We start from the raw sequence: 23289 nt of genomic DNA, 5'->3' as shown, positions 1-23289 counted from the left end.
GTTTGCGAAATAGGACGGATGTTGGGATTTTATCACAAGCATCGGTGTAATTAGAAGTTGAATTACTCGGTAGGGGAAAGTGTTCTTCAAGATGACTTAAGGTATTGCATTAGAATTTTCATACGTATAATTATACATACGCGATCAAAGGCTGTATTTTTGCCTTCGCGCTTTGTCTTGCATATATCTCCCTGGAAAACTTGAGTGTTTTCCTGGATTTCAAATGACAATGCTCTACAGGTATAGTCTAGGTTGTTCATCTAACAACAGCCTCTGAACAATGTAAAATCACACCTTCTCTTTGAACAAGGCAGTAGCATTGCTGTATATCGCTATCAGATTCGCAAACACAGCAAGACAGATCATGAAAACGGATAAGATCTTGTCCTTCGTCGTTGCTATGCCATGTTTGTCCCTGAATCACAAAATTTTGATATCGAATGTACCTAAGTTTGCATGCGCGCGCACGTCATTGCTGAACTTGAAAATGAAAAACAAAATGTATGTCACATAACTCACCTTAGAGCGATGGCAGCAGGAAAGATGAATCCGATGCAGACTGTAGCGGTCGCTCCAGAGAACTGGAAAACATCCCAGATGCTGGGAATAAAATTTGCGCCCAAGAAGACGAGAGAAATTAGTCCAATGGTGCTTAATGTAAACCTACAATTGTCGGAAACCAGAGGCCTAGACGAAGGAAAGAGGAGGTCATCCAAGTTAAGTCGCAGTGGATGGAAAATAACGGGAAATACAAGCATGAGGTGGAGGGCATAGCTGATGCGAACGATATCATTGAGCAAAAAGCTGTAAGGGATGCCAAGGTTGGTGTCGAAATTGGCTAGCACATCGTCAAGAGTTGAGTCCCCGAATAGGAGGAAACCGAAAAAGCTGGTCAGAATGTAGACAGTAGAGCACAAAGCCAATGATGTCTTTACAATTGGTTGAATCAAGGAAGTGTCTCCGAGCTCATTGTCGATAGTATGCACTGCAGGAAAATAAATTAAGCTCTTTAGCTTGCAGATAACAGCAGCATGTTGTGGTGGATCAGCTAACCATACCGTTGAAGTGGCAGATGAAGGCCGTCACAAGGACAGGAACAACTGTGAAGAGATTCCACACAGATGCAATATCCGACACGTTAGGGAGGAGCCTGGGCATGGAAATACCTCCGTAAAAGAGTTTAGTAACTACAATTCCTGCAGTAATAACAAGAAAAACAATCGCCAGCGCAACTGCTAAAGCGGATGTGTATCTCAACGAATCTGCAAGCACAGAAAGGAACAAGTTACGTAAACGCTTCATCAACATAATATACTGGGATAGAATTGCAACTCGTAGAGTTACTGACATGAACTATCCAATCACAAGTTTGCGACAAGATGTTCATTTTTGGGTTCAATCTCACAAAAGAAACAGTGGATATGTACCTATTCGCTTCAACGATGCCAATGGAGCAAACACGAAAATGGTTGCGACGAGCAGCACGAAGGTGCGCCCGTTCCACCAGTGTTCACCAAACCAGCCTTCTAACACCCCAGCATGGTGAACTCCAGTTGAAGAAGTTCCGGAAAGCACGTCACCTAAGCCACATGAATATTTGGAAAAGAATAACTGAGAACTACCAATTTTACTCAACTTGCAAGAAAGAAATACAAGTCCCAGCATCTTCTGAATTGATTATTCAAGTGCAGCTTTTCTTATAATTTGGATGTTTAGAATTACACTAGCGATTTTGGCATTCATTCTGTCGCTATATGTGCTCCAAACTGAATATTTTAAGTGAAATTTGCACTCGTGAATTGCGGAAGTTCATATTATAAATCATTATGTAATGAACATATTTGCAAAAAATAATTAAAACTAAGATCGTTTAGTCAATCAATTGTACCAAATAGATAGACGGTTCATTATACTTTTACCAATTCCGTCCATCTGATTTTATACAATTAGATGACTAAACGATAATAGCTTTAATTGATTTTTTTTTGTAGAGAGGACCTTTAAATAGTGATTTACGATATAAATAATTCGATTATAAATGCGAAATTATGTGAATATGCCACAAAGTATTTTGAGGAGTTTCTCCTCAATCTTTGAGGATCCAATTTTGAAACACTTCTAACAAAAGTACTTATAAGGAAAAGTGCTTCCTTAGAAGCCCTAAGATTATGAATTGAACTCAATTAAAAATTTAAACTTCACACCTAAAAATCAGGACAAGAAATAAAAAATCAATTTACCAATGATGATCATGTAGACGATGAGGGTTCCAAGATTGTTAACCAAGATGCACAGCTGAAACACAACTTTCCCAGCTTTCCCAAAAGCATCCCCCATCACCCCTCCAAAAGTCGTAGCCTTCCCGACCCTACTGAACCTCAGCAGCATCTCCACCGACGCCTCCGTCAGAACCGCCACAAACACGATCATCCCAATCCCAACGCCGAGTCCCAACACTTTCATGGTGGCCGGCAGCGCCATAATCCCGGCGCCAATAATGGTGGTCGACAGATTAAACACCGCGCCGGTGAAAGATGCCCCATTAAACTCCCCCGCTGCCGGCTCATCATCTTGGTCCGTCCGCCTTGGCAGCAGCGGAGAATCCTCGTTCGCAGGTTGCTTCCATTTTGTTGGATTCCTGGGATTTTTGCTGTCAGTGGTCATTGCTTGTTAAAGCAAGTGACACTTTCAAAGTCTCTTTCTTTTGTGTGGAAATTCGTAGCCGCTTTGTTAAGTAATCTTGATAAAGAACACGTAACAGGACAACTAGTAATATCAGGCAACCAAAATAAGTGTCTGCTCCCTCGATATTTCAAACCAATTACGCGAAGTAAATGTTAAAATTCAAAGCATGATGTTGTGTTATTAGTTTAGAATGTTACGCGTTGGCGTGAGAATGTAGACAAGCTTTTAGGAAACCATGGTGGTTGGGATGTGCTTATCCATTCAGGTGATGAACAGCTACATTGGGCAGGCAATTATTTGTCGTGTTGTAATAATTGTGCTCCCAAATTCCAATCTTTAGCAAAAATAATTAGGGATGTGATAATATTTTACTTTTCACAAATTCTTTTAATGTTCAATTATCAAATTAGATGAATCGAAGAAAATCTACATATAGAAATTAACCGGAAGTTTATAAGAATTACATCTTAAGTAATTAATGTGTTTCTAATTGGGGCCCCTATAATTGGGACAGTCACTCATTGAATATGTCACGTGATTAATGCTGGGTGCTTGTGGTCTGAACGATAAGAAATGTTAGGTGCGGCGGTGGACCGCCGAGCAGGACGGTGTGCAGTCGGAGATGATAGGATGGATGACGTGTAACAGTTTGAGTGGATGATGAGTCTGGAAACTCCAGCTTGTAGATTTGGTTTGATTGTCTTTCGAAAAACGCTTCAATTTTTGAAAAGTGATACGGTCTAGTGGTATTCCTCTTCACTGATAAGTGAGAGGTTTTAGGTTCAAGTCTTGCTAAAGGCGAATTTGCATCAATTTATTGCTAGCCCATTGTAAGGCTACGCACATCCCCTCCACTTAGTATAAATAATATCGATTGTTTAAAAAAAAAAACACAGTTACTTGTAAGTGCTTTCATAAAACAACACTAAACTAAAAAAATCAAATTATTTCAATTTTCTTATCAAACATTTTCAGAAGTGCTTTTAATTATTTCAGTTATGCAAGGTTCTAGAGAAATTATAAGAACTCTCATAATAAAAATAAATAATGACAAAAACTTTTTTTTTAACTTATATAGAATAATAATACAAAATTATATATTTAATATAAAATATATTGTATATATTAATATGACTATTGTATTTTATAATAAATCTTTTAGTAATTAAACCTTAAAATTATTAAAATAATTTTTTTCTTAACGGGTTGAAACATGTTAACTACGTGTTACCTGCGTGTATACCCGTTAATGACCTAATAAATTATCGTGTTGATCTGAAATCCATTAATTTCCTATCGTTTGTCGTGTCAAAAACTGCTGGGGAGAATCTTACTGAAGGTAATTTCCGAATTCCAGCCAAGCACCCTAACACAGACACTGAAATATTTTGGACTAATAAATCTTTTTATTTAAAATTCAAATATCAGGTGGTGAAGAGCTGAAAATTGAAATGGCAAGTTACCTTGGGGAAATTGTTCTTGGACAAGACAGAAAAACCTAAGTCGCCGAGAAGGTCTCTCCTGCTCTCATCGAAATGGTACAGACGGAAATACAATGGCCAGAAGGACAGCATTCAGAGCTCTCGCATAGCTCTCATCATACCACCCAAATGGAAAAATACTTCAAGAAGCTGGAATTATACAAGTCGTGGTTGAAGAGATGTTCATTAAACAAACCAATGGACTCAAAAAGCAGAAGCAGCTGCAATCCTTGCAAATATATTCGAGTCAGGGCATGAGCTCGAGAACCTCCCCGCTAATTCTCATGGTCACTGCGTGCAACATCATCGATATGCTCAAGAACGCAACTGCCGAGGTATCAGCAATCGGGTTGGAGAATCTTTCAGAGTCAACAAAACTATCAAAACCGCCACAAATCAAGAGAAAGAAGTCGTTGCACCTGCCCAAGTATCTACCTTGTGGATCACCAAGGAGGAGGAATACACCACTGTGCCCGGTTCAGAGAGGGATATGTTCTTCACAATACACATCCGCATTGTTGATGCAACGGCGGTTTAGATGCTGTTAGTGTGTTTGGGGCATGAGAATGCAGAAGTCGGCAGAATGTACGTTGTTGGATGACAAAGTTGATCATGCTGTGCAGCATGTTTTGAATGTGGTGAAAGAGCACAGGAAAGAGGGGCTGTGGCAGAAGTCGTTTTGGGTGATTGAGAAGTTCTTGAATAAATCTATTTTTTTATACAAGCGATACTGGAAGAGGGAGATTCAAACTCGGGGGCCTCGAATGCAAGGGAGAATGTCCTTAACATACTGAGCTACAAGCCTCTTACGCTATGATGTAAATCTTAAATGAACTAATTTTTTATGAATTCTTTGATCGTTCATTGCTATATATATGTCAAACCTGAATCGAAGGTCCATATAGATTAAATCACACACATTCAAAGGCAGTTAGGTGCACTCTATTTTTAGCTATAGCGTTTTCGATCTCCTCCTTTTTGTTTTTCCGTCAGATTTTTAATAAGCCATTAGCTAAATTTGGTTTCAAAGAATTTTTTTGATATAAAGTTTTCCAGAAAAATAAAATAAATTTAAGAGGTATCGGTAACTTTTGTTACGTCAGATATCACATCGAATGACCGAACAGATAAAGTTGACACAATAAGATTCACCCCAACGATAACAAACAAGGCACAAGGGAGGAAACTTGACTCCATCGTTTTACATATAACAAACACGTTCGTTCACGGATTTGCAACCCAATTGTTCAAGAGTATTGATCAAATATTCGCCTGTATCAAAAATAATAAAAAATATAAACACTTTCCTTGGTAAGTTGGCCAAAGCAAATCCTCCCTACTGTGACATTGGTAATACAAACACAATGGAGCAGGTCTTGGCCGGCAATGCTTGAGAACCACTTCAAAATTGACAAAATATAATTCCTTCCGATGATCCAAATTTCAAATGTTGTCCTTCGACCAACAGTATTGTTTCTAGCTTTTGTATTTAGCCTCCATCCTACAACCTAATACAACATTTATACAATGTATATTTGTCTCCAACATAAAAATTTGAACTAAACTTTTACATCCCTTGCATTGCCGGCATGAGATGGTTTTAAAAAAAACCAATATTTTTAATGATCTCCGGCCTTTATATATGTCGACTCTTGCGCAGCTGAGCCTAACAGCAATAGGGTTTTCATCTCTACATCCAGACTCGATTGAGCGAGCACTGGTTCGTTTGGAACATTCTCTGGTTTCTTCGAAGATGGCTTCTTTTTCGATAGAGGAGTTTGTTGGGGACGGGGTTCTGAAAGGACTGATTCCAAAGCTGTTAGATGAAGGCTGGGATGATGTACCGACCTTGAAAATCATGAATACAGATGATATGGATGCATTAAACATGACAGAACCGGAGAAGGTTAGTTATTTAGACTCTTATTCAAGGTTAAGTTTTACATTCGGTTTTTCAGTAATTATCTCCTTAACTTCTGAACATCGAGTACGAATCTAAAAGGCATGTCTTGTAATCACCATATCAATCTTCTTCTAAGGCATTTATTTTCTTACTATTTTTTCTCTAGGATGCATTGGAAATCAGGTCTTACCTGCACGACCGAGCTTTGATGCAATACGGAGATAGGCTCGAGTCCAGTGGGAAATGTCTGTCTGAGCTCCTTAACTTAAGCACTGTACAGCTTTCTTCTCAGTTTGGCATGAAGCGAGGCCATATTGCCCGTTTCATGGACAGAACCAGTGCTTTTGCGGATCACCTACCAAAGTCTCATCCTACCCCTGCTGCAACAGGAAGAATGGGCTTACTATCGAAAAATACTAGCATTCAAAGGAGTTTTCAATCTGTAAATTCTCAAAAGATCCTGAGTAAATTACCAACAAGAACTAGTTCAATTAACGGAAAATCTCTAGAACAATCACTGGCAAGTTTCAAGATCAGGGATGGATACATCTTCAAAGGGATCGTTGCCATGGAGCCAGCTGAACCTAGAGCATGTGGTTGTGTACAACCTGATCCTGTAGCTGACAAAGTTGCTCCATACTCTACCATCGAAAACATCTCGGTTCAGAAGTTGACACCAGAGTATAAGATTGGAATGGAGCATTTGGTGAAAACCAAAACACCTCCGATGAAGGCTTCAGAACTGTGGAGAAACAAACCAGCAGTGATTCTCTGCATTCGACGTCCTGGGTAAAATCTTTTACTCTGCATTTCAACATGTCTTCGTTTTAACAGATCCTGGTACTGTCCATTATATTAGGTGCTAAATTTTCTGTCATGAACTAAAAAAAATAGGAGATATCGTTGATCATAGCTTTCATATAGGGGTGTAATGTATTAAGTAAATATAAGACACTTAAAGACGGAAATTCATAAATTAAAATGAAGAGGCACATGATGCAAGTATATTGCTATAGGATGGTATCATTGTCTTATGGTCCGAAGGGAAGTATATGAAACAGACAAAAAATAATGTACGACCGTGAAAAGCTGGCTCGACTCCACAGTGAGAAATAGAGTCCTATCTAATTCAGTAATTTGAGTCAAAGTATGAGCATCTTTCTTGAAACTAAGTTCTTTTGTATATATTGAACTTGAAACAGGTGCATCATGTGTAGAGCTGAAGCTCACCAGCTATATGCCAAAAAACCGATATTTGATTCACTAGGGGTTCAACTATTTGCTGTTCTTCATGAGTATATGGAGTCAGAGGTATAACTACATTTAATTTCCGACTCTTACCATCAACTTTGGATGACGTAGTGTTTTGATGCAGATAAAAGACTTCTGGCCTCGATATTGGGGTGGTGTTGTATTGTATGATCGCGGAATGGAATTCTTCAAAGCACTTGGTGGAGGGAAACTGCTCAAGGAAAAATTCCTGTCAGGTTTTATTTTCAACCCTCGAGCTAGAGCAAATTACAAGCGTGCAAAAGCTATGGGGATACAGCAAAACTTCAAAGGAGAAGGTGAAATTAAGGGGGGGCTTTTTGTAGTTGGCGGTGGAAGGAGTGGCATTGCATACCAGTTTATTGAGAGGAACTTTGGTGATTGGGCACCTCCAGCTGAAGTCATTGAGATCTGTGCCCAGTTGAAGGTAATTCTTCATGGACTTTTGAATTCTTCCCAAGTCTGCATGAATGATAGACTTTATATACAAAAGCTCATCTTTAATGTTAACGCAGAACCAATAAGAAGCTCAAGAGGACTCCTGTAAGAGATCACAGCAATCTGAATGAAAGTTAGATGACTATTTTCTGCGCACGTGAGATTCACAATGAATAAAAACATATATCTTATAATTCCAGGATAGATACGCATTATGTTTTATAATTCCTTTACAGATGTTGCTTGTACTATTTTGTATGAAGTGTAAAGACATGAGTTTATTGGAAATGCAGTTCAGTTAACAGTTCAGAAGACCCTTAAGAAGCTTCTTTTAAACTTGCAGCAATAGGTTTATCCAAGTAAATAAAGGGTTCACAGCGGATAGTCCTCCAAAACATAATCCAATAAGTCACCAAGTGAAGTTTAATGACTTGCCTTCTCAACCTGAAACAAGTAGAACATGCATGTATAATCATAACTTCCATCTCCAAGTGATGTGATCCTCCTTCTTTGGAGCTTGAGCACAGCTGTTGGAATCTTGAGATAAAAACATTTCCGGTTCATAAACTTGCAAGGATTCAGATCAAAAATAAAATAAAAAATCCTTGCAGGATAGTCACTTCATGCACAAACAGGTCTTAATTGCATCTGTGTATATGAAGCGACACATCTTCTGAAATCAAGGAAACTCTGAATTTGGTCACCCACCTAATAAATATATGGTTTTAAAATCCTCTCCAGCACACTCGCAATCCCATCACCAGAAATCTCCTCTTGAACAAGTTCCATCTTTAAATAGATGGTACCGGACAGCATCTCTTACAAGTATCTCTCTCTTAGTGATCTTGGAAATGTATTTAGTGGCATTGTGACAATCCCCACATACTTGAAGGTTTTTAACTGCTTGTATGGGAAGGCCAGGAGGAAGAAATATCAATCCAAATGCAATTGCAAGCTTCTCACTGTGGTAATTTAGCAACTTCATCTTTTCCGATTCCTCAACATCATGAAGAACAGAACTCATATCTGGCTCATACCCCTCTTCTATCATTTTGCAATTTAGTTCCTCCAGCTTAGCATATATCTGATCCGAAAATGGACTTGACTGGTCATCTGCTGAAAAAATGTGCACTCTGTTCTTATATTTGATCCAACTGCATCCCGGTTCCTTTCTAGCGCCCTCATCCCTCATTCCTCTCCTTAATTTGGCCACCTCATCCCATTTCCCCTTGGCAGCATATAGGCTTGAGAGCAAGATATAGCTTGCAGCATTCTGGGGCTCTAGTTCTAGAAGAGATTCAGCTGCCCATTTACCAATTTCCATATTATGATGAAGTCTACACGAGCTCAACAAGGTGGCCCAACCAATTGCATCTGGACGGAAAGGCATCTTATTTATGAAGTTTTTTGCTTCTTCTAATCTTCCAGCTCGGCTGAGAAGGTCGACGATGCAAGTGTAGTGATCCACAATGGGTGTAATTCCATGTTCTTTCACCATTGATTCAAAGTAGTGATGTCCTTTCTCCACGAGTCCTGCTCTACTGCAAGCTGAAAGAACCCCTATGAAAGTAACTCCATCGGGTTTCAAACAAATCAAACGTCTCATAAGCTTTTCCAAACTGAGCATACCCTGAAACCAAGGCTGTCCAGGAGACTTCGTCCGTGATCTCCATCTCATCGAACAGCCTATGGGAGTCTTCGATGCTTCAACATTTACCGTATAATGTGACAAGTGAATTTGAAACTGTAACAAAAGAAATCAATCCAGAAGCTAGAGCTTGACCATGGAACTGGGCGCCCTCTTCTAAGCTTGCTAGGTTCGCGCATGAGCTAATTACACTTCCCAGCGTAAAGTCATCTCGTTCAACCCCGTTTCTCTGCATATCACAAAAAATTCTTACAGCTTCTTCACTGTACCCATTCTGTCCATATCCCACAAGTAGTGCAGTCCACGATACTACATTCTTGCGGTTCATTCTCTTGAAAACCATTTCTGCAGCTTTTATGCTTCTACATTTGCAATACATGTCAACAAGAGCACTACCAACAAAGATGTTATCTATAAAATCAGTCCTAATGATATTACTTGCCCTCTTGCAAGGCTGATAGGCCTCCACATGCAGTCAGTACGCTACAAATAACAACAACAACAAAACCTTTTCCCACTAAGTGGTGTCGACCATATGAATCCTAGAACACCATTGGGTTGGATCTCTTGCAGTCGGTACACTACCAAACGTATATTGATCCATACTTAAGCCTTATCATTTCTCTAAACTTATCAAGCGCTTTTCCACCTGCACCGTTTTGGTTAAGTCCGGTAATCATTGTAGTCCTCGAAATTGAATCTTTTTCAGGCATTTCACTAAACAAGCATTCAGATTCTGCGATCAATCCACATCGTAAAAGGCCAGTGATCAGTGTATTATACATAACCACATTCTTCTCCTATATTGAATCAAAAACCCGCTTTGCATAAAAAATTAACCCTGCTTTTGAGTACATGTCCACCAAAGGACTACCAACGTCGTACCCAGTGCACAAGGCTCCCGCTTTACGCAGGGTCTGGAAGAGGTGAATGTCGGCTAGCCTTACCCCCATTTATGGAGAGGCTGCTCCCTGTTAGGAATGTCGGTACTACAAGATAGAGAATGCACAAGGTAAAGTAGAAAATGGACACCAAGAATTTATGTGGTTCGGCAATTTATGCCTACGTCCACCAAACAAGGATCAATCTTCACTATATGAAAAAGATGAATACAACAAGAGTAGTCTTACCAAGCCAAAGACAAGGCTTGATGGATACAAGAAAGTATAACACACACTTTCTATCACTCTAAACTTCACTCACACAATGTGTAGTGGAACACTCTCACTCTCACTCTTGAAGTGGAACTCTAGCTTTGGACTTGATCCTTTGCTACTCACTCTTGGTTCTCAATTGGTTACATCACACCCATATTTATAGGTGAGGGCTTGGCATTCTACTAGTTTCTAGTTCCTTCTTCAAACCTCTAGTATAGAAAAATCTAGACTAGCCACATACTTGTAGCTTCTAGATCTTTCCATTTGCAACCAAGGAAGCTAGTACTCTCTAGCTTTTTCCATCAACTTAATAACATGCTAGAATTGTCTAGCAAGCTCCAGCCTCATCTCTTGCTTACTAGAATAATCTAGAACATTGATCATGGGCTGGACCATATACCAACAATCTCCCCCTCCAGTCCATGAGGGAGGAATTCCGATCATGACTCCAAGTTACCTGGAGTCCATCCCAGCAGCCTTAATGCAGAATTCCAACTTTGATTTTGTGACCACCTTTGTCAACATGTCTGAAGAATTATTATCGGTATGAATCTTCTTCAGCTGTAGCATCTTGTTCTCGATAGCATCTCTAATCCAGTGATAACGAATATCAATGTGCTTAGTGCGTGAATGGTATGCAGTGTTCTTGCTCAAATCCAGAGCACTCTGACTATCACAATAAACGCCATAATCACTTTGCTTAAAACCCAACTCTTGGAGAAACCGCTTCAGCCACAACAACTCCTTGCATGCTTCTGTAGCGGCTATGTATTCAGCCTCGGTTGTAGACAAAGCAACACACTTTTGCAACTTGGATTGCCAAGACACGGCTCCCCCTGCAAAAGTAAACAAGTACCCAGACGTAGATTTTCTGCCATCCAGGTCACCTCCCATGTCAGCATCTGTAAATCCTTCCAAGATTGGTTTGGAACCGCCAAAGCACAAGCACATCTTAGAAGTCCCCTTCAAATATCTGAGAATCCACTTAACAGCTTCCCAATGGTCTTTCCCTGGATTAGAGAGAAACCTGCTCACCACACCTACTGCATGAGCAATATCTGGCCGTGTGCACACCATTGCATACATGATACTTCCTACTGCTGAAGAGTAGGGAACAACTGCCATTTTCTCCTTTTCTTCATATGTTTTTGGACACGACTCTTTGCTCAACTTGATATGATTGGCTAAAGGTGAGCTTACCGATTTGGCTGCTTTCATGTTGAACCTTTCAAGCACCCGTTCAACATATTTTTCTTGTGACAGCCACAACTTCTTGGATTTTCTGTCACGAATTATCTCCATGCCCAAAATCTGCTTGGCTGGCCCTAAGTCCTTCATGTCAAAGGACTTAGATAACTCTTCTTTGAGCTTTTTAATCATAAAAGCATCTTGACCGACAATCAACATGTCATCAACATAAAGCAACAAAATGATGAATTTACCTCCAGAAAATTGTTTGATATAGACACAAGAGTCAGCATGAGTTCTCTTGTACCCATTACTCACCATGAATGAGTTGAACTTCTTATTCCACTGTCTCGGAGCCTGCTTAAGACCATATAAGCTTTTCTTGAGCTTACACACCAAAGTTTCTTTACCCTTGACTTCAAAGCCTTTGGGTTGCTCCATATATATCTCCTCTTCTAAGTTACCGTGGAGAAATGCAGTTTTAACCTCTAACTGCTCGAGCTCAAGATCCATGCTTGCTGCCATACCAAGGATAACTCGAATGGAAGTCATCTTCACCACCGGTGAGAAAATCTCATCAAAGTCAACTCCTTTCTTTTGACCAAAACCTTTGACAACCAAACGAGCCTTGTACCTTGTCATGTTGTCGTCATTTTTCAATTTGAACACCCACTTGTTTTTCAATGCTTTTCTGCCCTTTGGAAGCTCCACCAGCTCATAGGTATTATTCTTTAATAAGGAATCCATCTCTGACTCCATTGCCTTCATCCATTTATCACTGTCGTTATGAGCTCTGGCCTCCTCATAAGTTTCGGGCTCTCCATAATTAGTCAACATGATATACTCTGATGAAGAATACTTGGTAGACGGTCTTCGACTTCTGCTGGATCTTCTGACCTGATCTTCATTCTCTTGCGGGGCTAGAGGCTCCCCCTGATTGGATTCTCCTTGAATCTGCTCTTCTTGACTAGGCTCCCCCTGATCAGCAATCTCATGGTCTGGCACATCTTGATCAGGCTCCTCTTGATCAGCATTATCTGATTCTGCAGGCACTTCATTGGCAGTTGCTTCAGGGATGTCATCGTGACTTTCTTCATCTGAAGCTAATGGATCAACTCCTCTGACTGCGCCATCTGGTTGTGCCTCTTTATCCGAATCCCCAATTGTTTGATCTTCATAAAAGACCACGTCTCTACTTCGGATAAACTTCTTCTGGTATGGGTCCCATAATCTGTAACCAAAATCTTCACCGCCATAACCAAGAAAGATGCACGGTGTAGCTTTGTAGTCTAACTTCGATCTCTGCTCTTTGGGCACATGCACAAAAGCTTTGCAACCAAACACCTTCAGATGAGAGTAAGACACATCATTACCAGTCCATACTCTCTCTGGAACATCAAGACCTAATGGTACTGATGGAGATCGGTTGATCAAATAACAGGCTGTCCTTACAGCTTCACCCCAGAACTGCTTAGATAACTTTGCAGTCCTCAACATACACCTGACTTTCTCCATGATGGTTCGGTTCATTCTTTCAGCAACACCGTTATGTTGTGGAGTTCCAGGAACTGTCTTCTCATGACGTATGCCATGTTTTACACAATACTCTCTAAACTGGTGAGATGTGTATTCGCCGCCGTTGTCGCTACGAAGGCACTTGAGAGGTTTCCCAGTTTCCCTCTCCACCATGGCATGGAACTCCTGGAATGTCTGAAACACCTGGTCTTTGGATTTCAACAAATACACCCACACCCTTCGTGAAGCATCATCAATATAAGTAACAAAATATTTATTTCTTCCAAGTGACTCGACTTCCATGGGACCACACACATCTGAATAAACAAGATCTAACAAGTTTCCTTTCTTTGTAGATGGAACAGAAAAACTAACTCTTCTTTGTTTTCCGAATAAACAATGCTCACAAGAGTTTAACGACGTACCTTTGGCAAAGGGAATATGAGACTTCTTTGCCAAAACTTGTAGGCCTTTCTCGCTCATGTGGCCTAGCCTCTTATGCCACAAGTCTAGAGATGAGTCTTCCACAGCATTCAACTCACCTTTCAAAACCTTGGCATTTGACCGGTACAACGTACAACAAAGTCGTGCTCTTGCTACCGCCATTAAGCCTTTAGTAAGCTTCAATTTTCCTTCGCCAATATGGTGATAATATCCTTGTCGATCAAGGGTACCGATGGATATCAGATTGAGACGTATATCAGGAATATGTCTCACATCTTTCAACATCAATTGGCAGCCGAGATTAGTTCTTAAGCAGATATCACCAATTCCAAGAATTTTGGAATAGCTTTCATTCCCCATCTTCACTATGCCAAAGTCACCTTCTTTGTATGTACTGAAGAACTCCCGTTTGGACGTAGCATGGAAGGAAGCTCCATTATCAAAGATCCATTCAATGTCTCTGTCAGAGTTGCCCATATGCAGACATTCACCAACAGACAATATTTCTGGTACATCACCACATATGACAGCGGTGGTATTGCCAGTATCATCTTTCTTCTGATTGTTTCCTTCCCTTTGCTCTCTCTTCCAAACTCGACAATTTTTCTTCATATGGCCTTCTTTGCCACAATGGTGGCATGCACCCCTGAACCTTGACTTGGATCGGCTAGGACTCCTGCCATGACCTCTAGGCCCTCTACTCTTGCTTCTTCCGCGGTTCTCTGTGACAAATACTTGGCTGCTATCTGTGCCAGAAGTCTTTCTCCTTGTTTCTTCATTGAGCATGCTATTTTTAACATTATCAAGAGTAAGAACACCATTAGAAGCAGAGTTACTTATACTCACCACAAAGGTCTCCCAACTGTCTGGCAAGGATCCAAGTAACAAGAGCGCTTGTAGCTCGTCCTCGATCGTCATTTTCATAGTAGCCAACTGGTTGATGATATTCTGGAAATTGTTCAAGTGTTCTGCTACACTTAAACCATCCTTGTACTTCACATTGATGAGCTCTTTGATCAAGAAGGCTTTCTTGGCTGGGGTCTTCTTCTCGAACAAGGACTCAAGCTTCGTCCAAAACTCGCGAGCATTGGTTTCATTAGACACATGGTGAAAAACACTATCATCCACCCATTGTCTAATTGTGCCAATAGCCTTGCGATTCATCTTCTTCCACTCGGCATCGGACATGCTCTCGGGCTTAGCGGCATCTCCTTCAATTGGCTCATGCAAATCCTTGCAATAGAGAATGTCCTCCATCCTTGGCTTCCATGTTACCCAATTGGAGTTGGTGAGTTTGATCATAGTGCCACTTCCTTCCATCTCGTAGTACGAGCCAACCTGGCTCTGATACCACTTGTTAGGAATGTCGGTACTACAAGATAGAGAATGCACAAGGTAAAGTAGAAAATGGACACCAAGAATTTATGTGGTTCGGCAATTTATGCCTACGTCCACCAAACAAGGATCAATCTTCACTATATGAAAAAGATGAATACAACAAGAGTAGTCTTACCAAGCCAAAGACAAGGCTTGATGAATACAAGAAAGTATAACACACACTTTCTATCACTCTAAACTTCACTCACACAATGTGTAGTGGAACACTCTCACTCTCACTCTTGAAGTGGAACTCTAGCTTTGGACTTGATCCTTTGCTACTCACTCTTGGTTCTCAATTGGTTACATCACACCCATATTTATAGGTGAGGGCTTGGCATTCTACTAGTTTCTAGTTCCTTCTTCAAACCTCTAGTATAGAAAAATCTAGACTAGCCACATACTTGTAGCTTCTAGATCTTTCCATTTGCAACCAAGGAAGCTAGTACTCTCTAGCTTTTTCCATCAACTTAATAACATGCTAGAATTGTCTAGCAAGCTCCAGCCTCATCTCTTGCTTACTAGAATAATCTAGAACATTGATCATGGGCTGGACCATATACCAACACTCCCAAGACCAAAGGACTACCAACAAACAGATATAATTCAAACCCAAATTTCACTATCTGCCCGTGAAGCTGTCGACCCAAGTTCACACACCCCTGACTCGACGAAAGCACAAGCATAGTGGAGAACGTAGTCCGGTTCAAATTACCCGGCCCGTCCCTTAACAACAAGCTATAAACTTTCACAGCCTCAGCAATCGAGCCACATGACGCATGCCCCGAAATAAGTGAATTCCAAGACACCCCATCACGGGTTGGCATTCGATTGAAGATCTCTTGCATCACGGAAAGACGACCCGATTTAGAGTAGACAGAGAGAATGGCATTCCAAGGGAAAAGGCTTCGGTGAGGCATTTGGTCGAACGGAAGTCGGGCATAGCTTAAGTTGCCCAATCTGCCGTAGGTGGTAACGAGATTGTTTAGAAGAAAGGTTTCAGGATTAGTCACGGTTTTGATGATTTGGGAATGCAGCTTCTTGGCTTGCGCATGGTTCCTGCTTGGCTGAAAAGCTTGAGTAAGTTGCAGTAGTAGTTTGAGGAAGAAGACATCACCCCAAAGGCCTTCGGCGGCAAACAGAAGCTAATTGTAATTCAGAGGAGGGCATAGAAAAGCAGTGGAAATGCTTCTTGCATGAAGCACGTAAGTAATTCAATGCTTTTAGAACCTCAAAACATTTTTTTCTAAACGCGTCTTTGCATCATTTAAAAAAAAAAAAAAAACTAATGAAAAGGGTTTGAAAACTTTGAGTTTTAATGATAAGGACAAAATAAAGGGTAAAGTGAATAGTACCAGGATTGACTTTTTAGTGTAAAAATATAATTTTTCGTTAAAATGAACAGTACCGGATGTTTTTCGTTAAAACTCCCTTTAAAAAACACTCATTTTAAAAAACACTCCCACACGAGCCATTTGAATGCTCATTGCACCCCGAAGCACGAAGCACACAAGCAATTCAGAACCCCAGAACATTTTTTTCTAAAAGCGCCTTTGCGTCATTTTCAAAAGCACTCCCACATGAGCATTTTGAATGCTCATTGCACCCGAAGCACTTCAAGTGTTTTTCTAGGATTAATTTTCATTTTTACTAAAAAATTTGTGCCACAAAAAGTAAACTAAACATGTTAAAATATGCAACAAGATGAGAGAAGAAATAAATTATAATACTACACTTGACATTGAAAGATATATAATAACAAAACAATTTGTTAATCTAAAAATAACAAAAACATGACCAACATTTCCCATTGCAAATTCCTTGTTACCGCCCATCTCTATTTCTGTACATTCCCTGATCCACTCCCTTCAACACAAACAACTTCACCTTCTCTGCCTCTATACATACCACCATATAATGCTGCTTACAATATCAACGTAACATCTGCTTCTGCATTATGTTTCTGCAAATCGCCTAAAGCCGGAAGCTTCAAATTTGACGGGTTGAGCTTCCGCAAAATATGGCGATGGTATCTTCATCGTCCTAGGTGACGGGGAAAGGGAGAATCATGATCGTTGTTATTTCATCACGGTAGTATTGTGCATGTATGGGGGCGGAACAGTGTCGCGGCATGAATAAGAATCGTATAATCAAAGTTCAACTTTCATCTGGCCCGGTGGCGTTGGTCCTGCAATTTTTTCGAAGAGAAGAGAAATTAGCTCAAGACACTGGAAAGATATCGGAGGCATGTTGTACGTAAAACCTAATGATGCATACCATCCACATCTTGGCTACTCGGAGGAGTACTGCCTCCATAGCTCATCTGGACAACGTTGTGGAGCTCATCCTCCCACACATTTGGTAGCTGTGGCTAAACACAGGAATTATGAAGTTCAGTCGTAAGATTCGTAACATAGAGACTCTGAAAGCTGAGCAGAAGAATAACATTCAGGTGTACATGGTGTATGGGATATTATCCACATCGACTATGAAAGTTCATGTCACAGAAATTTAGCGATCGCTTGAAAGATACCTGAGAAGGCTCCTTGAATCCTCCTGTCATTTGTGTCATTTGGGAACCCATGGCACTCCGAAGTAGATCAGAAGAGCTCCCCATCCCAGGAAGGCCAGCTTGGATAAGTCCCGGTTGAGATGGATGTAGTTGAGGATAAACCATAGGCATATCCGGAGAAAACCCCAACGTAGATGAAGGTCCGATCCGTGACTGAAGGATCTGTGTGGATATGATGTACAAGGGTGAATCAGATGTGGCACAAACATACAGATCATTATTCTGCCTTCCCATGGAAGGCAGGCAAAATGACTTACATCTTTTGCAAGGAGGCCTTCAATGTTAAAATCGAGTCGCGGATTCACCGTAGCAAGCTTCATTGACAAAAACTGCAAAAAGAAGAGGCCGCTGTAAGATATAATCGAATGCCTTACACTAATCAGGAGTACGTGTCTAGCATGAATTTAGAACATAAATTTGAGATTATGGTTAGTAAAGGGCTCATTTATTTGCAATCTTTTCCTTAGAAGCAACACCTTAACCGACATAAACAGGTTAAGAATAGCCCTTCGTGAAGACAGAAAAGTTGAATTCAGTACGAAACCAGTTTCCCAACCAAAACTTTTACTCCTATCCACGAATACACGATGCAGGAAAGACCAATTACACCAGAAATACTAAGAAGCACAACTCGGAAGAAAAGAAATCAAGAAAGTTTTCGTACCTCAACCTGCCGTTGCAATGACTGTACGTAGTTAATGATTTCGTCCAGCATCACTGCCTTCCCAGTTACCTGCATCAACCAGTTGCTTGTCATGAACATGAACTAGGCAACTCTCAGGTGCGAATTTGAAATAAATTAGTTCTTTAAATATTATTCAAGTAAGACAAGACAACCTTGCTGCATCCAGGCACAAGATCTTGAAGAAACTTCATCCTCTCACTGATTTTCTCCCTTCGGACCTGTTCCAAAAAACGATCAAACTCCACCCTAATGTAATAATAAAAAATATTTCGACATAATATCTTACTCTTTCTGCAAGACTATGACTATTTGTTGCCTGGCCTCTTCGTGCTCTAACATGAATATATTCTTCTTTCGGCGGATCAGATGCTTGAGACCCTTGTTTCCCCTGTTTTCCAGTAGTCTTGTTGGGAGTTGAAGCTGGTTGTTGCTCTCCCTTATCTTGAAATTCAGTAATATCCATTGCCGATTCACCGGGTTGTTGTGCATTGGCTTGATCAAGCTCATTAGCCTGTCATCAAAGATAAATTAAATAACATGCATAACGAACAAGGTAAAAAAAAAGGCATTTTCCAGATGGTGGTTTACCTGCCTACTACTCCTTTTCCTTTTCTTAAAGCCCTTAGAAGATGGTTTTGCACCCTCCAGCATCGATGGTTCTTCTTGACCAGCACCGCCACCACCGCTGGAATCAGCTTCATCGGACTCGTTACCAGACCCGCCAATAGCGTGTCTTGCTTCATCATGAGATTTCGCAAGGCTCTCACTTTTCTTCTCATTCTTCAGTGGGCTCCCTTCAGTAGTCCCTTGCTCCATAGGCAAAGAAACATCTCCATTTAGCTCATTCCTTTGAGAATGGACGCCGGGAACTCCTTTCGACCCATTACCGGCTACAAGTTCTTGTGTCCACGGCATCAACCCCCCACCCTTAGAATACATACTCATGGATTCAGGGACACCAAAAGGGTTGACCATATCACTAAAATTCCCGCCATTGAAGCACGAGAACCTCGCAGCCCGCTCAATGAACGCAGAATCCGCTGGAAACTGAGACAAACTCTGTGGGAGCACTCCAGGCCCATTTGGCAAGAACATTCCCCCTTTCAACATCGAATTCGGCGGATTCCAGCACATATCAAGTGCTCTATCAATACCACTTCTCAAAGAGGCAGGAATGCCTTTCCTAATTCCCAATGAGTCCGAAGTGCTTGCACTGGTCTGAACGTTCATGTCACAAAACCCCAGGTCTTGTGCACTGGTTGGGTGATCCCAAAGTGTCGGGTTAAACGATTCCGCCATTGAAGCCGAGGGCCGAGAAGAAGAACCAACTAGATCCCCCTTACTAACTGCCATAGAATTTCCAGTGGCAACTAACCCCATGGATGTATTTGTGAGATTGGAGCCACCAAATCTCCAGTCTGGTGTAATCCCAGGAGAAAAATTCATAGGATCATCATTCCTATTCTCTAATTCAAATTTATCTTGCTCACCCATATCCATGTTTTCTCCAAAGAACGCCAAAAGTAGCCAAAATCTCCCAAATAAAACCCCAGAACCCTAATTTCAGTTTGACTAAAACAGGAGAGAAAAAAGCAAATTAAAAACAGAGGAAGTAAGCAAAAGTATAATTCAACTCAAATAATCTCAAAAGATGTAAACTTTAAACTTGCAATTGAAGGAACTTCAAGCTTCTCCGAGAAAAATTACCTCAGGAGTATCCAGGAAACCCAAAAAGTAAAGAAATAATGTGCTATGTGAAGATAACTACACAAAGAAAAGGGCTTCGAGAGAAAGATCCACACTTGCATTAATGGGCAGAAAAATTCCAAAACAGTGAAACAAAACCCATGTACCCAGAAAAAGCTGTACCAAATTAGCAGCTACCATTTCCAAAGACCACTCAAATTTGCAGTACCATATTTGACAAGAGGAAGCACTCCCAAGGCAGAAGACTAAAAAATGACAGTTCAAAGAAAGGGCTGGTAAAAGTCTAGAAGAACATTGATTTCAGCATAATAAATGCCCCCGTTCAAAACCCTAGTCAGAGTTGCAGGAAACCCTCAGCTCTGAAACACAGAGAGAGAGAGAGAGAGAGAGAAAGAGAGCCAACTTCAAAAGTGTTAAGAGAAAGATACCCGTTTGAGATTCTGTGCTACTTTTGGCTCTCTGCCCTCCATTCAAGCTTTGTACTTGAAACAATCCTCTTATTGAATTTGGGTTTTGGGTTGGCTTTGAATTTGTTCAAAACCCCTCCTGTTTTTTAGCTCGGCAGCTCTGGCTACACTCACTGTCGCACACCCAAAAAGGAGGAGAGAGAAACTGAAGAGAGACTGAAGAGATAGATTGCTTTAGAGAGTGAAAGAAAGAGGAGTAATGGCAAAGGTCTTGCTTTTATACCCACGCTTACATATAAAAGAAAGCTCTAGATGATTAACCACCGCCACTGCCACTGTAAAATTATTAAACACACTCTCTCTTCTCTTCCCCCCAAAACCCATTGCTTTTTTATTTCTTCACCACCTTTAAATTACTACTATTCTAATCTTTATTAGCTTTTATTTACTCACTCTAATTAATATCAGTTTATTTTACTTGAGTTTTATTTATCATAATTTCAGAGAGATAGATGTTAAGAAGATTTTTTTTAAAGTGATCTTATGTTTTTTATATAATATTTTATAAAATTGACACGGAATTAATATTAAACAGTAACTGTCAAAGAATTTATAAAAAATTCAATTTTAAGATAATCTTTTTAACACTTTTCTTATAAACGGTATTATACAAGAGTTTAAACTCGAAAAACAGTATGAATTGAATATGAAAATTCTAATTATTGAGATAATATGTCACCAATTAATATCTGTTTATTTTAATCACTTCTATTTTTTAACTCTGATTTATTCAATCGAGTTGCGCATTATTTAAGCAGATGATTTATTCCAGTTGAGCTAGCTAGCAACTGACATTGCCAACTTTTGCTTTGGGGGGTTTTCTTTTATCTTATTGCGCTGTCCTTCATTGCACCTTGGGACATGAGCTTAATAACGTCTTTAATTTGGTTTGTTTGGTCAAGGCCCTAAAATCTAGCTCGTTTTCACACTGCATTTATTAATGGAGAACTTAATTATTAATTAAGAAATTAATTAAGCCATCTGGTTTATGCAGTCGGCAATCTGCATTATTGTGTGGGAAGATCTACGCCAACCCATCTTGATAGCTTGACCATCTTATCTAGCAGCCTAGCACATTCCATGTTGTATCTGTTTGTTCTATGGTGCATGTACATTGCCTATTATATATGGAATGGGATCCTCTCCGGATCCCTTCCTCCTAATTAGGAGATTCGGAATATTGAAATTTGATTCAACGGCTGAAGTTATTATAACTTTTAAAATCACTCTCTTTTTGTAGCCGTTTGATCAAATTTCAATGGCAATGATTTCTTGATTTGGTAGATTAGGATGAAGGGATCTAGAGAGGATCCCTTTCCATTATATATAGAGTAAATTGTAGTTATGGTCCCTTAATTTTAACTCAATTTGAGCAATAGTCCATCAACTAAAAATCCATTACTATTGATCTCTCAACTCATCAAAATGTACAGTTATGGTCTCTCAACTAAAAATTCATTACCATTGGTCCCTCAACTTTAATTCAACTGGAGAAATAGTCCTTTAACTTTAACCCAATTGTAGCAATGGTTCTTCAAACATAACTCGTTTTGACAAAAATTTTGACAAAGTTGATGAAAATGACCATAATTACACACTTTGATAAGTTGAGAGATACTAATTATATAAATGGTTATTCCAACATAACTTATTTTGATGAAATTCATGAAAAAGACTATAACTACACATTTTGATAAGTTAAGGGACCAATGATAATTGATTTTTAGTTGAGAGATCATTGCTTCAATTTGATTAAAGTTGAGGGACCATTGCTACAATTTACTCTTATATATAACCAAAAAGTGATTTTCGAACTCTCATTGTTTGATTTTTTTTTAGTAAAAATATCGAAGAACAAACAAAAGAAGGGATGCATAAAGGAACTAGAGCGTGAAAATTACTACTATTATATATGCTTCATGTAAATCAGATGGTTAGGTTTTCCTCTGCAGTCTTAAGGTTGTGACCCATCAGTTACGAAATCTTCATTGTTAACAAGCTGCACCTATGGAAGAGATCTTCAGTGTATCATAAATACAATTTGATATACTAGGTGTTATAATATAAGTAATTTAGTACTTAAAAAAATTAAAGTATAGTAAAAAAAAAAAAAAAAAAACTTGTTCAATTTTTTTTTATTAGGTATGGTTTTATGGAGTAGGATTATCTCCCCTCTTTTTTTCTCTCCCCTCCTATTTGAACGGTCACGGTTAAGTCATGTCAACATCTTATATTAATTTTTTTATAACAAGAGAAAAACAAAATAAGAGAATGTGAGAGGAGGAAATGGAAAGAGGAAGGAAGAGAATCATAATCCATGACTTTATACCATTTGATAGAGAGATTTTTCAGTATGACCATCACATGGAGTGGCACACCACATGTCGTTATATAAATGGTAAGATATATGTGTTAAAAAATTAATAACTTAAAAAATAAAATTTTCCACCACTTACATAAAAATAAATGATGTACCATCCGTATTCCCGTCACAACAAAAAATCTCTCCATTTGATGGAGTGTCCCTTTCTCTCCTTCTCTCATGTCATTATTAGTTGGCATTGGGACTTGCAATCACAGTCACCTAAGCCTTAAGATTAATGGATTCTCCTCTCCACTCTCCATTAAAAAACTCCTACCTAGTCTCCCTTCAAGCTATTTAAAAAACACAGACTCGAAAATTTCACTTTGAGATAAATTCTTTTATACTTCAAAGTATCATAAAATTTTGATATTTTGAGATTGTTTCTATA

General features: G+C 39.6%; 3 protein-coding genes, 2 long non-coding RNA genes and 1 pseudogene across 8 annotated transcripts; 1 reads left to right on the top strand and 5 right to left on the bottom strand.

Moving 5' to 3' along the window:
- Positions 1-80: 80 nt before the first annotated feature.
- On the bottom strand, positions 81-2979 carry LOC103402765 (amino acid transporter AVT6A-like). The gene is made up of 5 exons (XM_008341522.4): positions 2241-2979; positions 1428-1580; positions 1059-1262; positions 520-985; positions 81-415 (listed from the first exon to the last, which is right to left on the bottom strand). The coding sequence occupies exons 1-5, from the start codon at positions 2662-2664 to the stop codon at positions 289-291; spliced, it is 1374 nt and encodes a 457-aa protein (XP_008339744.3). The 5' UTR covers positions 2665-2979; the 3' UTR covers positions 81-288.
- Positions 2980-5847: 2868 nt separating this feature from the next.
- LOC139192879 (uncharacterized) lies at positions 5848-6395 on the bottom strand. Its single transcript, XR_011577399.1, has 2 exons — positions 6260-6395; positions 5848-6014 (listed from the first exon to the last, which is right to left on the bottom strand). It is a non-coding gene; the product is annotated as an uncharacterized lncRNA (long non-coding RNA).
- On the top strand, positions 6278-8092 carry LOC108169693 (uncharacterized). 2 transcript variants are annotated; one of them, XM_070815744.1, is made up of 4 exons: positions 6278-6858; positions 7272-7380; positions 7445-7765; positions 7854-8092. In XM_070815744.1, exons 1-4 carry the CDS (start codon positions 6278-6280, stop codon positions 7860-7862), a joined length of 1020 nt encoding a protein of 339 aa, XP_070671845.1. In that variant the 3' UTR covers positions 7863-8092. The 2 variants fall into 2 exon arrangements, with proteins under 2 accessions (XP_070671845.1, XP_028951792.2); XM_029095959.2 differs by having other exon boundaries at positions 7445-8092.
- Positions 6772-7833, bottom strand: LOC103403250 (uncharacterized). The gene is made up of 3 exons (XR_011577398.1): positions 7694-7833; positions 7411-7531; positions 6772-6912 (listed from the first exon to the last, which is right to left on the bottom strand). It is a non-coding gene; the product is annotated as an uncharacterized lncRNA (long non-coding RNA).
- A 250-nt stretch (positions 8093-8342) lies between the features above and the next one.
- Positions 8343-16345, bottom strand: LOC139187726 (putative pentatricopeptide repeat-containing protein At1g68930; annotated as a pseudogene).
- Positions 16346-16822: 477 nt separating this feature from the next.
- On the bottom strand, positions 16823-20749 carry LOC103402761 (transcription factor bHLH49-like). 3 transcript variants are annotated; one of them, XM_070815264.1, is made up of 9 exons: positions 20498-20728; positions 18951-19934; positions 18649-18873; positions 18515-18580; positions 18342-18410; positions 17935-18006; positions 17639-17839; positions 17383-17476; positions 16823-17293 (listed from the first exon to the last, which is right to left on the bottom strand). In XM_070815264.1, exons 2-9 carry the CDS (start codon positions 19860-19862, stop codon positions 17256-17258), a joined length of 1677 nt encoding a protein of 558 aa, XP_070671365.1. In that variant the 5' UTR covers positions 19863-19934; positions 20498-20728; the 3' UTR covers positions 16823-17255. The 3 variants fall into 3 exon arrangements, with proteins under 3 accessions (XP_070671365.1, XP_070671364.1, XP_070671363.1); XM_070815263.1 differs by having other exon boundaries at positions 20070-20683; XM_070815262.1 differs by having other exon boundaries at positions 18951-20749.
- Positions 20750-23289: the final 2540 nt, after the last annotated feature.

Source organism: Malus domestica, chromosome 16 (genome assembly GCF_042453785.1).
Source record: "Malus domestica chromosome 16, GDT2T_hap1".
NCBI classification, from domain to species: domain Eukaryota; kingdom Viridiplantae; phylum Streptophyta; class Magnoliopsida; order Rosales; family Rosaceae; genus Malus; species Malus domestica.
This window is presented reverse-complemented; position numbering and strand designations above follow the sequence as displayed.

What these genes read in the sequence shown, in the direction of transcription:
- LOC108169693 (XM_029095959.2), top strand. Translation starts at nt 6,278, where the DNA reads ATGCAATACGGAGATAGGCTCGAGTCCAGTGGGAAATGTCTGTCTGAG. An exon ending in CTCTGCATTCGACGTCCTGG is followed by an intron (nt 6,859 to 7,271) that starts GTAAAATCTTTT and finishes AACTTGAAACAG; the next exon opens with GTGCATCATGTGTAGAGCTG. An exon ending in ATGAGTATATGGAGTCAGAG is followed by an intron (nt 7,381 to 7,444) that starts GTATAACTACAT and finishes GTTTTGATGCAG; the next exon opens with ATAAAAGACTTCTGGCCTCG.
- LOC103402761 (XM_070815262.1), bottom strand. Translation starts at nt 19,862, where the DNA reads ATGGATATGGGTGAGCAAGATAAATTTGAATTAGAGAATAGGAATGAT. An exon ending in CATTGCAACGGCAGGTTGAG is followed by an intron (nt 18,007 to 18,341) that starts GTACGAAAACTT and finishes TTCTTTTTGCAG; the next exon opens with TTTTTGTCAATGAAGCTTGC. An exon ending in AAGGCCTCCTTGCAAAAGAT is followed by an intron (nt 17,840 to 17,934) that starts GTAAGTCATTTT and finishes ATATCCACACAG; the next exon opens with ATCCTTCAGTCACGGATCGG.
- LOC103402765 (XM_008341522.4), bottom strand. Translation starts at nt 2,664, where the DNA reads ATGACCACTGACAGCAAAAATCCCAGGAATCCAACAAAATGGAAGCAA. An exon ending in CGTCTACATGATCATCATTG is followed by an intron (nt 1,581 to 2,240) that starts GTAAATTGATTT and finishes CATGTGGCTTAG; the next exon opens with GTGACGTGCTTTCCGGAACT. An exon ending in CCTGCTGCCATCGCTCTAAG is followed by an intron (nt 416 to 519) that starts GTGAGTTATGTG and finishes TTTGTGATTCAG; the next exon opens with GGACAAACATGGCATAGCAA.